The following is a 13,846-nucleotide window of genomic DNA, read 5'->3' as shown; positions in this document are numbered from 1 at the left end:
TTTTTTATAGAGAAAAAGCAGTTCATTTTGAAAAGTTCCTTACAGTAACCTTCCAATTTGTCTCTTTTTTTTTAGATTTTGTGGCTTAATTTCCGATACAGCTATGTTTACAGCTTTCTGTTTTCTGCTGAGAGCGACTCTTGCAATAGGAGGGTCAGCATCAGAAGTCGCAGCCTTATCAATACTCATAGGGAAATTTCCCAACAATGTTGGAGCAATCACAGTACGTTATTTGTGTTATGATAGCGGAACAATTAGTTCATTTGGTAAAGCACTAGTCTGAATACCGAGAGGTCGAGGGTTCTATCTCATTATAACTCTGGACAAAGATGCTGCCTGACACCAACAAAACCTTTGCCTGTCTTGGATGACAAATCCGGTAGAGCTCGGCAGGGAATAAAGCCAATGTCCTAGATAGCAATACACGCTTTAAACATGGGAATAAGAGAGCATTTTTCTCCCAATCATTTGTGCTAAGTAAAACATGCAAAAGAAAAGCGAACACTGATTGGCTCGTCTGACTGCCTGCGCCTACTTTGATTGGCCGGAGTGACTCAGATTTTGAGTTTCCGACGTATGTTGTCAAATGCAGAAGTACTGGAGACTGAGCCAAAAAGGGTGAATGTTCATGTTAATAAAAACTCGTCCAATTCCTTTTATGCCGAGGATATCCTTTTGTTCTTAAAACTGGAGTTAATAAGGCCCATTTTCAAAGGCGTGAAAAAAAGAAAGAACTATAAAGGGGGAAGGCTCGAATCATTAGCTTTTTCGTTTCCCTCTTTTTCAGTGTTTTTACGGTGATAAAATTGACTTTTCAATCAAATTATTGGCTACTTTTCTCTCTACTCAACGTAGCGACACCGAAATTGACTTGACACGTCAACCTGTTTATTCCTTATAACCTCTACGATTTTCGTTTGGTTTCGCTTTCTTAGGGAGCCGGTGCGACATCTTATGGAGTTGGGCTTTCCATTGGTCCGGCTTTAGGAGGATTTCTTTACTCAGTATGTAAACAGAGAAAGCTTTGTAAATATGAGTGCTTTTTCCAGTTGCTTTTGAAACGTGGTTCCATTATCAAAAAAAAAACGCATTAGGGTATGGTGGATTTTTTGTCATAGCTGTTTTGATTTTACAAAACTTTAATTTGGAAACCACTACATAATTCAGCTATAACATAAAATAATCGGATTTTACTGGTGAAAAATTTTTTTTACCAAATAAGCGCTTAAGTGGACCTTACTTTTTATCGCGTTTAGTAAAAAATGTTGCTGATATTTTTTTACTAAGATTTATGGTATCGGCTTTTACTGATACAATAAATGATGCCACATTAATTTCAGAGAAATCGTTGGTGCGGAAGTCCGTAACTAGAAAATCCTTTGAAATTTAGCTATGAAATTGAACGAGCCACCAATTCGATTTTTCTAGTTTTCTAATGTTTGCTAATTCTTGAAACTAAGCCGATTATCAATCGTGCTATTATTTAAGAGGTATTTGTACTCTTTAGTATTAGGAGCACTATAAATTGCTCCAAGCCTTGCTCTGAAGCGAATGACTTGTTCCTCAACATTTTTGGGATATCTTCAACAGTTTTGACTGAAACGCCTGCTACATACATTTTTATTACAATGCATGTTCATCGGCTTTTTCTGCTGTGGGTTGCCGCAAATCAGAAAAATAGGTGCGCGTCCTCGCGTTAAGGAGTAAATAGAATGTCTCTGGGCCAAATTTCAGAGCTCTTGCGTCTAATTAAAGAAAGGAAAGTTATTGCAATTTTAAACTGAAGTGGCCGGATACTGGGCAACATACTGTACAGTGAAATCTGTATCAAGAAGACACCCACAGGTACTCACGCCAGAGTCTGCTTAACAAAAATGCTTTTCTAAGACAAGTTCGTTTTAAAAGTTCGTAACTTTTCGTGATTTTATATAATAGGCTGTTAGCCTTCTTGTACAGGATGTTTGCTTAACATGGGTTCTTCTTCGTACAGGTTTCTTCGTTGTATTTGTTGGAAACGTCATCATTGCGATATGATGAAATGTTCATATTTTAGGAAAAGGGAAATTATCCTTCTAAAACTCAGGTCACTTTTTACAGCAATCAGTTGAAGGTCAGATCTTTTATAGTCTTATTCTCACAAACAGGTTGGTGGCTTTATAGTTCCTTTTATTGTGATGGGTTGTGCTATGATTTTCACAACTCCAGGAGTTTTCCTGTTTTTACGAAGAACAGGTTAGTGAAGAAAACTCTAATCTTCTTTATTTTTCCTTTGAAGAAATCTTTGGCCACCTAGCCACTGCCAAGCAGGCTCTTGGTCAGTGTAGACGAGGGAAAAAAACAAGCATTTTCACGTCGTAGTCGTGCAAAACCGGAAAAGAAATGTACAAAAAAGTGTGACGCACGTGCGAAGTTGTTGTTTTACTTATTGAATTGACCAATTATAGGGTTTACCAGGAGCTGGTATACCAGAATGAGGTCTTGAAAACAATGCTTACAAGTTCCACTTACCCTTCTCTCGCCAGCTCGCCCACGGTTTTCGGGCGACTTTTCTCGATGCGCTTTCCCTACTATCTTAGAGCCTGGAACAGGCTACCCCTTATCAAGATTACGAATGAATATTTTGATGAATTTTTAAGGTGGCTGAACACAGCTTAATGTGCATCTTAAGCTCTCTAACGAAAAAGATTAAAGGACAAGCTGAGAAAAGCTCTAATAGAAGAAATGTCAGTAGAAATTTCTTTTACAAATAGCATGATCTCAGCGCTCATTTGAGTTTTGAGCATGCGTACTTAGGGAGTAATGTAAGAGTATCTTAAAATCTACTCATTACATTTTCATGAAAATTGGCAGAAATCCTTTTCATATCGTACTTCAGCCAATGAAAGCTTCAAAATGAAAGTTAAACAAGGAAGTTCTGCGACACAGTCAAGTTTTATAGGAAAGAAGATCATCGCAGTTGTAGACGCAACTTTTGCAGTTACGAAAAGCTAAAAAAACATTCAGGCTTGTAGGGGATTCGAACCCTTGACCTCTGCGATACCAGGTGCAGCGCTCTACCAAATGAGCTAACAAAACAACCGGAAGTTTCTTATGAAAGCTACTTCCCTAAAAATGTCAAAAACTATCCGTTATAATGTAGCTTAAACGAGGGTCACTAATTGTAAGCTGTGTGGAAATTTATCCGGAAATCTTAAGACTGGATTTTGCATAAACGTACTAAATTCAAAAATTTACGCTTGTTTTCAGTGATCATCCATGTTCCTAAGGCGACGATCAAAATTCCGCGTTTCATCTAATGAATGTAATATCTTATAAATATATTTTGTCTGTGCCAAATTTGGGCTTTACTAATGAACGGTAACGATCCACAAACTAAAGCCGCAAAGTTCGGAGAGCAAAATGTTTCTAAACTTACCTTCGGAAAATGTTTGGTTGATTTATTTATTTATTTGCGCTAGAAATTTAACACAAGCTGAGTTCCACTGCTTTTTTTTGCTGAATCTTGTCTTTTAATGTAAACCTAGTGGTAAACTACTCGTGGAGTTCACTTGTGTTACCATTTTACTCAGAAAAACAGACCGATGAGAAAACAGCTGAGGAATCAACCACCATTTTCAGGGCATTACGAAATCCTGGTACATTTACGTCTGGTATGTACACAGAGTTGTTCTAAATGTAAATATAACTAACAACAATAGATCTTAAAACATTTATGATTAGTACAAGATTTTTTTTTTGCCAACCTCAAAGCGCTGTAAAGCAGGACATAGCAATCGAGAGACTTACTTCAACTCTTCATTGAAAATCGCTGTCTTTTGTTTCTAGTGCTTTCATTTGTCGTCAGTGGTTGCTCTTTTGGATATATAGAGCCCATTTTTGAACCCTATATGAAACAGGTAAGCTTTTATTATTATTATTATTATTATTATTATTATTATTATTATCATCATCATCATCATCATCATTACTATCATCTATTTTTTTATTATTATTTACTTTCTGTCCTTTTGCTCGGTAAGTAATCAAGTTGTTTCTTTCTAATGTTTGTGCGAGCCAATCAAAAGTCAATCAATCAATCAATCAATTTGTTAATGTCACAACGTTGGATACGGTTGCCCCGAGTATCCGAGCCGGAGGTGCCTGTATAAAACGCATGACAATAATAATTATTACTAACAATACAATACATGACAATAATGTAAAAAGATTAAAAATTTATAGAACAAATTAACAATTAATGAATGAGGCTGAGTATCTTATGAAGAATTATGGAGATCGAGGAGGGTGTTATCATTGTTGTAGTTGTTGTTGTTGTCGTTTTTCGAATCCTCGTGCTTGGAATTAAAATGTACCAGTCGAGGTCACCATCGAGGGAAGAAAGAAATATAATTCGGGAAAATTGTTCCCATAGAAACCGGCGGTCTCTCTGTCTTTAGACTGGTCTCAAACAAGTGTACAAAAGAGGATACTACTTTTGGTTTGCATTATGTAATAAAATAAGGTTAACAGCGTCACTAAATGCACACCGCTGATGTATTTTTGCTATTGAAAGGTGCGTAGTTGTAATAACTTATCCTTTCATGCCACATGCAGCTGGGCGAAAGTACAGTCAACATTGGGCTTATGTTTTTGTTATTTTCTGGGATGTTCACTCTTTCTGCACCTGCAGTTGGCGTTATTGTTGATAAAACGGTGAGTTTCTGTTGTTGTTGTTGCTATTTCTTTGAAAAATTATAAAATAAAAACGTCGGTGGACAGGCTAACTAAGCGTACTCGTCTTATTCACCTCTCTTCTCTTGTTAACCCTATTCAGGCTTTTTTCAGAAAATTAAAACAAGCGGCATTATATTTTACAAGCCCAGCATAAACTGGCCATTCAATATACTTTGTTGTTGTTGTTGTTCAATCAAATCCTCGTGTTCTGACTGAAAAACAGCTAAAATACTCTATTTCCTCACACAGGAATTAGACCCTGTTTACATGGAGTGGGGGACCCCGGTCTAGTGAGGTAGGTTTCTTTTGTTTTGTGTCCCCTAGGGCGTGAAAACAAAAGAAACCAAACCCACTAGACCGGGCTCCCCCACTCCATGTAAACAGGCAATTAATTAGTTTGTCAATCAAAAGGTGCCAATCTCGAAGGAATAAATCAAAACAAAAGCATTCACAACAAGTTTAGAAAATGTTTTACATAAAAACTAGTATAATATTCTACCCTGGGTATTGCATGTTATTCATGAAAAGTAAATAAGGTATGGGGAATCGCTCTGGCTTGGGACGAGCCCAAACCAGACGAAGAGCCTGGAGGATGCGCTCCAAAAAGTTGCCCGGATTCCTCGCGGGGTGGGAGGGCGGGTTGCTAGATCTAATCTAAATGGCGGCCTAGAGTAGAGTGGAAGGGGTGGGCCCAACGGGGTCCTTTATATTGATCATTTACATGTCCCCAGGGCATATTATTAATATATGCAAATGACTTTGCATAGTGGGCCCGATCAGTTAACGGAAAAACACGCCTTCTCTCTATCTCGACAAATATTTTTAAATGAAATGGAATTGAAAGAGCATTTGTCCGGCCTTTCGGGAAGAAACTATTAAAACTTGTGTGCTTGATATTCGGTGCTTCAACTACCAATAACTGCACTAAACATACTGAAGATAAACCTTTGATAAGTTTTTCCAGCTGACTCACACTATGGAAAAATACAATTAATCCTGGCCTGTTCATTATTACACTTTTTTAGTCTTGTTACTGATTGAAATCGTTCAGTTTAATTCAAGCGCATCTGAAAAAGAAAGTGGTACCGCTAGTGACAAGAAAAAACAGTCGAAAATTAAACACTAACATACGAAAAAAAAACCTAAGTCAATTTCAGCGAGTTACTACAGTGAGCCCTGAAGTGCGTTTGTGCACATACGTTCATTTCTCATATAAATTCTTTTTAATTTTTATTAGAAGCGGTACCGAGGCTTCCTTATTTTGGGCTTCACTAGTTCTGGTATTGGATATCTTCTGCTCGGTCCTGCACCGTTTCTGACTTTTCTACCGCAAAGGTTTGTAACGACATGAAGAAAAAGAATACAGATGGGGTAGAATGCAAATAATTTGAATGTTGGAAATATCTGAATGGCGTAACTCTTCATCAGTAAAGAAAAACATTGAAAAAAAAATAGTTTTGTAGTTGTTACAAAACCAGACAAAACAAGACATTTTTGCCTTTTGACAGATTTTTCAGTTTCTTTTCTATAAACAATATTCTCTTTCAACCAAACAAAATCGTGAACTTCATGTTATGCTGCTAGGGTACAAGAAGAAAACAAGGCTAAATTCAGCAAGTAAATACACACTGCCGGCTCCGCTGTATGGCCAGTACCTCACGCATGCGTACAGCCATATCACCCGAGCAGTGGCAGCCATGGACAGCTGTTTCGCCATTATTAGGCTTCATCAGCATACTGCGGACTTGGCAGTGTGTGCTTACTGTCTGTATTTAGTATTGTTATATGAAAAAAGGCCTTTAATTGAAGAGTTCTAGCTCCCCATTTTTTATGTTTTCACCGCAATTTGAAATTCTTTTGGAACATAAATGATATTTTACATTAATTGCTAATACTTAATGGCTTCAGATGCTAAAAATATACCAATTTTATAATGGTGATATGTTTCCTCTGAAAAATGTAGTATATTAGCCAGATTAAATGATTATAGAACAGGGTGGATTTGAGTCCTTGTTGAATTAGACAATATATAAGTCGGCGGAGTCTATTACAGAGTCCAACTGAAATTCTAGCAAGTTTATCTCACCAGCTGAGATGTTCAAGCACCATAGCCAGGATTGGCGGTGGTGTTGCTTCCATATTAGAAAACTGCCAATTCAAATTGTAAAGCTATCTCTCTTATCGTGAAATGTGTGTCGCTCTCACCATAATTGATTCTCGAACTCTTGATTTTCAGTTAAGGTTATCAGTGATGTGAAAGTGTCCTAGTTCCAGTTTAGACGGGTAAATGGCGATGGCCAAAATCGATATGTAATGTCATTTGTATTAATAAAATCTTTTCTAGCTTAGTGGAAGAGCATCTGGAGAGAAAGAACCAGAAGGTTGTAGTTTCCATCACACCTGGACCGATTGAAACAAAATATTCTCAAGAAACATCTTGTTTCTTTTTTCTTAAATTTTACAGAAACGTGTTGTTGGTGTGTATCAGCCTGGCTCTTTCTGGTCTCGCGAGAGGACTTTCCTTTGCGCCAATAATGCCAGATTTAATAAGAAAGGCCAGGTACGCGTTTGTTTGCTATTCCTGATGAAAATGAAATAAATGAATTTGTTTTTTATGTTTCAAATAGGATAAATAATTGGCTAGTAGACATTAAGTTAGCAATTGATATGACTAAGAATTGGTACTGATTGGCTTTAGAAAAAAATGTCAAAAATTAAGAAAGTTCCTAACATCACCATCAATGAGATTCCTGTAAAGCAGGTTTCTTCAGCAAAGTCACCGGATCTAACCATAGATAAAAAGCTAGTACGAGTATCACGGAAAATAAGCAAAAAATAATGAAAGCTAAGAATTAATATGATTAAGGCAGAATTCGTACTAATTGGCTTTAAACAGAAATTGTCAAATGTCAAGAAAGTTCCTGATATCACTATCAACTATGAGATTCCTGTTTAGCAGGTTACTTCTGCAACGTCACTTAGGCTAACCATTCATTAAAATCTAACTAGGCAAAACCATAATTATAATCTTTAACTCATATCAATTTGCAAACTCGAGCGAGTTGTTTTTCTCTGCACTTTGAACTGTGCATTTTATTTCTAAAATACAACTCTTAGACCAGATTAGTGTGAATATTCTCCATTATGGTCGCCAAGTTCTGTTGTACGAAAGGAAACATTTATTTCTAAATCAATTTTTCTCTACCGTACTTCAGGGATAAATGCTTGCTAACCTGAGTTAAAATGGCAGTAAAAATTGTTCATTTATGTTGTTTTTAATTTATAGGGAACGCGGAATGCCTAACAATTCATCCACAAATGCCGTTCTATCGAGTATTTTTGGGAGCATGTTTTATTTAGGGTAAGTTTTGCATTTTGCCGACACTGTGGGTTTTTTATTCAGCTTGACTTTGCACTTTACGTAAATATAGAAACAAATATACATTTTGTTGGCAATGGAACGTGGTAACTCAGTCACGTGATCAGCAACTATGGCATATCTCTTGTAACAAATTGGAATTAGATAGATAGATAATCATTATGTACAAATAGCAATAGCTGTAAATTAAATGTTATATAAAAGGCTTATAAAAGTAATTAGTAGTCGAGCATAATACAACAGTCATCAGCTTCCTGTAAAGCCAAGTTGTGCCAGATAAACCGTGTTAAACATAGTCTTCTTTTTAAAAACGTCCTACATTTAAATTACACCTAAGCTTATATTAGCAACAATAAAGCTTTCTTCAGTATAAAGAAAGACTGACTTATGTGTCCTTGGTAGACAAATCATTATCTTTTTTTGTGTGTCAAACAAGGATAAAAGAATCCGACAACAAACATTTGAGAAACGTACAAAACAGGCGTGGCAAAAGTCAAAATGAAAAACAACAGAATCTCGCAAACAAGCAAAAACAAGCAAAAATTTCGAGTGAACAGTTCATAAAAGCAAGATTACAGTACTTACAGCGCCCTCGCTTGTTTCCATTTCGGAATGTTAGAATGACACAAAATTTTCTTAGGGGACTGGACTTGTAAAACTCCCCAGGGGACCAGGGCTCAGTCACTGGTCCACAACGGTGGAGGACACGGTCCACACTCTTTGATTTTTGGCAGGCAACTCTACCACATTCATACTCCTCACGGTAAGTGTAACCGGAGTTACTTGCGATTGAGCCTAGTTTCCCCCCTCCTTCTCAAGGTCCCCTCGTTGTTGCTTATGCACTGTCCGACAGAAGAATTTCCTAGCGGTAACGTTTTGTTTTTGGGGGACAAAAAGCAAATACTCATGCTTAAAACATCTCTTCATAGCTTATTCTTTTTCATTTTTTCAGCAAATTTACGAGCTATAGATCATGGCGAATAGAACTCTCTCCTTTGTTTCCTGACCTGTTTTCAATTTAAGCCAACACGTTGCTTTTTCAAGGTTATCCAAGTCTTCAACGTGTTTTCTTGTTAATTTGTTATTCACAGAGCAACTATTGGGCCAATTATTGCCGGAGTTACTGACGAACACTTAGGTTTCCAGTGGTCAACAAGCGTAAGTTACATTTTGACCAGTAAATCTCGCTCGTCTCTCTTGTACTCAAAGCCCAAAGGCAAAAGCGTGTGATTTGCTGCACAGTGATCAAGGACTTGCCGTTACCGCTATGTGTATACCTGTGTGGTACAGTCTTCTCTCTACTGCTATTATAGCTCCGTCTTTGCCCATGTTGAAGGCCAGAGTTAAAAGCTATCTATCCTGATAACATACTACCCAGGTGCAGTGGAACTTCGATTTAACTAAGGGCCAACGGACTGACCAAATACGTTCCTTACGTCATAGTCCGAGATAACGAACCAATCAGATTGCTTGAATCACCAAGATCACTGACTGTGTATATACTAATTGACTTTATTTCTTTTTTTTTTTCCATAGATCGCAGGCTTTATCTGTTTTGGTCACGTAAGTAATTCGTATTTTACCTTATTAGTTCAATTTTTTTTTCTGTACACTTATAGATTATTCAATAAATTACAAATCAATAGATTCCGTTGATGAATAAATAAAACGAAAAAATAAATTTATTATATTCCCTCATTTTGAAATCACTGGTGATCCCTGCAATCTGACTGACTCTCAGCAGTGTGATTTATTCACGAATCACACTATGTTTTGCTCTAAATCAAAGATGTTCTAAATCGCGTCGTTCATTTCTAAATTACGTCATTTCTGTTTTAAATTGCACCATTTTGGCTCAAAATCGCATCATTTCAATTACAAAATGAGATGTAAAAACCTTCTTGTTCCCACTTTTCAACAAACCGTTAACATATTTGCTTCTTAATTCTTTCAGGCGCTGCTGTTGTTAATATGTACGGTGTATCAAGATTTACCTTTCTCTGATTGGTTAGTAATAATTACAAATCATTTGTTTGGGAGACTAACAGATATCATACATACATCTGACATGCATTCATGACTTTATTTTATCCCGAAGTTACAGAGTAGCTCAAAAGCTAATATATTCGACAAAAGAAAAAAAATTACAAACAATGAAATAACATTATTAAGTACCAATTATATATCTATTAATGCTAAGTGCTATGAAAGGAGATGGTTCGTATAAGACGTTTAAAACAAGCCAGAGTGGACTCCGTTCTAATTTTCTCAGGTATAGAGTTCCAAGTTGGGCGTGTTTAAAACACGAAATGGCGAAATGACGAGATGACTTCTCTAAACAGTAAAAATAAGTGAATCCCTCAGGAGCCCACTCCCTGCTTTTTTGTCGTGTCCAGTTGTTATTTCTTTGCCTTCTATGAACAGGCAAAACTCTGCTCAGCATGCAAAACCTCACTAATCTTGTTGTTGTCACTTTCTGTTCGTGACTTATCGCAGTCACGTGATTTTTCTCGTTCCAAGGGTCTCTCCTCTTCCCAGGGGCTTCTCGGTTTTCACAATGGTGTCAGTTTCTGCCCCTCCGGGGGGGGGGGGGAGAAGGGGTGGTACTCGAGCAATATTCGGCTGTAAGTGGACTGCTGAGGGTTTGAAATCTGACCCAGTTTAGGACAAAAAATGCTTTAATACGTACCCTGTTTAGGACAACACTCTCAATTTTATTACATATTGTTTAGGACAAAGGACAAAGTGCACGTCGTCTTGTTAAAGAAAATTCACTTTAGAGTTATTGCCTTTGTATTCTTGGAGTGAAAACAACTTTCATCGAGCAAATTAGACCAATCGTGCAGGTGATACCCTGTTCATAATTAGGACATACTCGCACAAAATTATAAACCCTGTTTATTCGCGCTTGTAGAACCGTTAGCAATTTTTTTTTGGATTTGGACTTTCTACTCCTTCATCTTCACAAACGTTTCCCCACGGACGAGGTATTTACGGCGCGTGTTATAAGCTTGCGCGCGCACATCACGCAAGCTCTGCGTGACAACAATCTCGTCACCAGAGCCTTCAAATCAGATTATGGCTGCGCAATAGTATAGAATGCGCGCGACAACTTCACGTAAATAGTAGTGGGGAGGAAACCAGTAAAAGAAAAATATGTATTATTTCTTAATAATTTTAGTCATTTCGCTAATTCGTAATTTCGCCATTTGGGCATTTGGGCATTTCGTGTTTTAAACACGCCCCTATTAGCCAAGACTAGTATGAAACCCCCGGTTTAATTCTTGGTTTGCAACCACATCGTCCACATGACAAGGCGGCCATGTTGGGGGTCAAAACATATAGATTTCTACATGGAAAGTGCTGACGTACGATATTTACGCACGAGTTTGTTTTCACAAAACGAACGAGGGAGGCTTTGCACGAGCGAGTGAGTTTTGTGAAAACAAACTGTAAGTTTCAGGCTACTTGTTATGCAAAATTGGTCTGCAAGTGTTCCACCAGAGTGACAGTCACATTTTTCTCCGTGGTGAAACAACTGTTGTGCTTTTTTTTTAATTAGTGGGATTCCATTAACAGTTATGTCAAGAGGAGAATGGCCAAGTTGTATAAAATTAAATTAGTTAAGCAACAATCTCTAAATTTCTCTCATAATCTTCTTAAAAGATGCCTCGTGCCCAGGCAAGGTTACGTTGACAAATGGCAAGGACAATTCAGTAGTTTCAGTTTTCAAGCGCACGCACACAGTAAATCGAGAACCGCGCCTGGTTGGCTCAGTTGGGAGAGCGCCGGTCTGCTGAGCGAGAGGTCACGGGTTCGAACCCCGGCCGGACCAACACTCAGGGTCTTTAAATAAATGAGAAGAAAGTGCTGCCTTTGTAATGACATCTGCAAACGGTTAGACTTTCTAGTTTTCTGGGATAAGGACGAAAAACCGTAGGTCCCGTCTCACAGCACTTACACTTATCTGGTTCATGTGGGACGTAAAAGAACCCACACCACTGTTCGAAAAGAGTAGAGGACGTAGACCACACATCACATCATTCCCTTTATGGGTTGGGTGGGTACAGTAAGCTCATAAATGGACTGAGAGCGGCTGCCAGCGGCGCCTTCGTACGCTGACGTCCGAGCTTACTGTTTACATTTTAAAAATGTATTGTAAAGAGGGCACGTCTGTTGTCCTCTCATCCACGACTCTTCATTCAAACCAGAAAGATTTGTTTCAGCCCTAAAAATGGGTCCGTTTCGGAGAGTAAAATGAAATACAGTCCTATTTTTGAGTCTAATTTGGCTCCCTTAAATTAGGGCCAATACCGCCAATTACCTAGGGATAATTTGGATCCAAGGGTTGAAATGTACCCCATCGTGGGCTGGAAAAGTGTTTTGATGGGGCTGTTTTGGCTTAAAGGGGCAGTGTCACCGCAGTCCAGTAAATGACAAAATCAGAGATCCGAGACAAACAAAATATGTCTCCTGAGCATTATTTTTGAAGTTGCAAGCAGCAGGGATCAACTTTGAAAAACTGTTAGGCTGAACAGTTTTCAAAAACCCTAATTTCAATCCGTTTAAATCTTCTTCAGTTTTGCCCATCCGTGGCATCTGTTGTTTCTGTTGTGTTATTTTAACCTTCCTTTAAAGTTTTAAGCGGTTATTTTTATTTTTCTCTTAATTTAACGGGCATTTTGTAATTTCCTAATTTGGCTGAATTTCGTGACACAGCTCCTTTAAATTGCGCTCAAACGGATCCAGGAGGGGCTGAATCAGACTTTGGGTTGCAGGGCTTAATTGGCACTTCTTTTCTTTGTAACGTATAGTAAAGAAAATTAAACTTTATTTCAGGGTGGCCCATTCATTTCGGGGGCTGGTCTCCATAAAAACAAAAACCAAACAGCAAAAATATTAAAAACAAAACGTTTTGAACAATAGAAATGAAATGCAATTGGCATAAGCTCCTTTCTTAGCTTTTTAAAATCTCCCTTGTTTGACCTCAGCCTGCTGATCCTAACGATCATTGCATTGTAACATATAGACGAAAATAATATCACATCTCCTAATAGTTGTTCCTCATATGTTTTCAGGGTCAAAGAGAATAATTCTGGTCTTCCTGAAGAAGAGGAAAAGCCTATGCTTGGAAACTCTAGATCCTAAGGTGAGCCACATAAACAGGAAAAAATACGAACCTCCTTATTATGCTAAGGTGCTCATGTCAAGCCCCGAACACAGTCTCCGTTTTTGTTTTCTCTGGTTTGGCCTACCGTCTGGTGAAAACGGTCACGTAAAACGCGTCTTTACAAAAACTCTCGCCGAACTTGCAATTTTTTTAAAAAACGGCATTTACTGTATTTGTTTGGATGGATGAAAACGGAGGATTCAGACTATCTGTTATTTCATTATTCGCGTGGAGTGCCCTGTAACTGAGTACACTTACATTTTGTTTGAGGTCAGGTCAGAAAACGGATATTGAAAGGAAATAAATGAGAACTAGAGCACCTCAAATTTATTGACACAAAAGATGGTTAATTTGGTGAGCTCTATACTACCAGCAAGAGGGTGAAAGGAATCTAATTTTTTCCCTTTGAAATCTTAAGAGAAACAAAAATTTCCATGGATGAATAAATTGTTTGTCCTGGAGGTAGGGACGTTTTGCTTAACCCAGTGGACAGAAAAGGTTTGATGATGGATTTTGATAGATTATTGCATCCTCGTTTTGGCTAGGTAGTTCTTGGTTTCAAATTGTGGTATACCTTTTTGGTT

General features: G+C 37.8%; 1 protein-coding gene across 1 annotated transcript in view; it reads left to right on the top strand.

Moving 5' to 3' along the window:
- Window positions 1–13,240, top strand: part of LOC140938390 (MFS-type transporter SLC18B1-like) — a 21,184-nt gene extending 7,944 nt beyond the window's left edge. Inside the window, exons 4-16 of the mRNA XM_073387876.1 lie at window positions 76–223; window positions 936–1,004; window positions 2,145–2,232; window positions 3,570–3,650; window positions 3,826–3,896; window positions 4,594–4,692; window positions 5,951–6,048; window positions 7,178–7,273; window positions 8,000–8,074; window positions 9,184–9,250; window positions 9,629–9,655; window positions 10,047–10,099; window positions 13,171–13,240. Coding sequence (XP_073243977.1) covers window positions 76–223; window positions 936–1,004; window positions 2,145–2,232; window positions 3,570–3,650; window positions 3,826–3,896; window positions 4,594–4,692; window positions 5,951–6,048; window positions 7,178–7,273; window positions 8,000–8,074; window positions 9,184–9,250; window positions 9,629–9,655; window positions 10,047–10,099; window positions 13,171–13,240 — 1,042 coding nt within the window. The remainder of the gene's footprint in view (window positions 1–75; window positions 224–935; window positions 1,005–2,144; window positions 2,233–3,569; window positions 3,651–3,825; window positions 3,897–4,593; window positions 4,693–5,950; window positions 6,049–7,177; window positions 7,274–7,999; window positions 8,075–9,183; window positions 9,251–9,628; window positions 9,656–10,046; window positions 10,100–13,170) is intronic.
- Window positions 13,241–13,846: the final 606 nt, after the last annotated feature.

The sequence above is a fragment of the Porites lutea genome, chromosome 5, assembly GCF_958299795.1.
Source record: "Porites lutea chromosome 5, jaPorLute2.1, whole genome shotgun sequence".
Lineage (NCBI taxonomy): Eukaryota > Metazoa > Cnidaria > Anthozoa > Scleractinia > Poritidae > Porites > Porites lutea.
The sequence above is the reverse complement of the archived record's forward strand: the minus strand, read 5'-3'. Positions and strand labels throughout refer to the sequence as shown.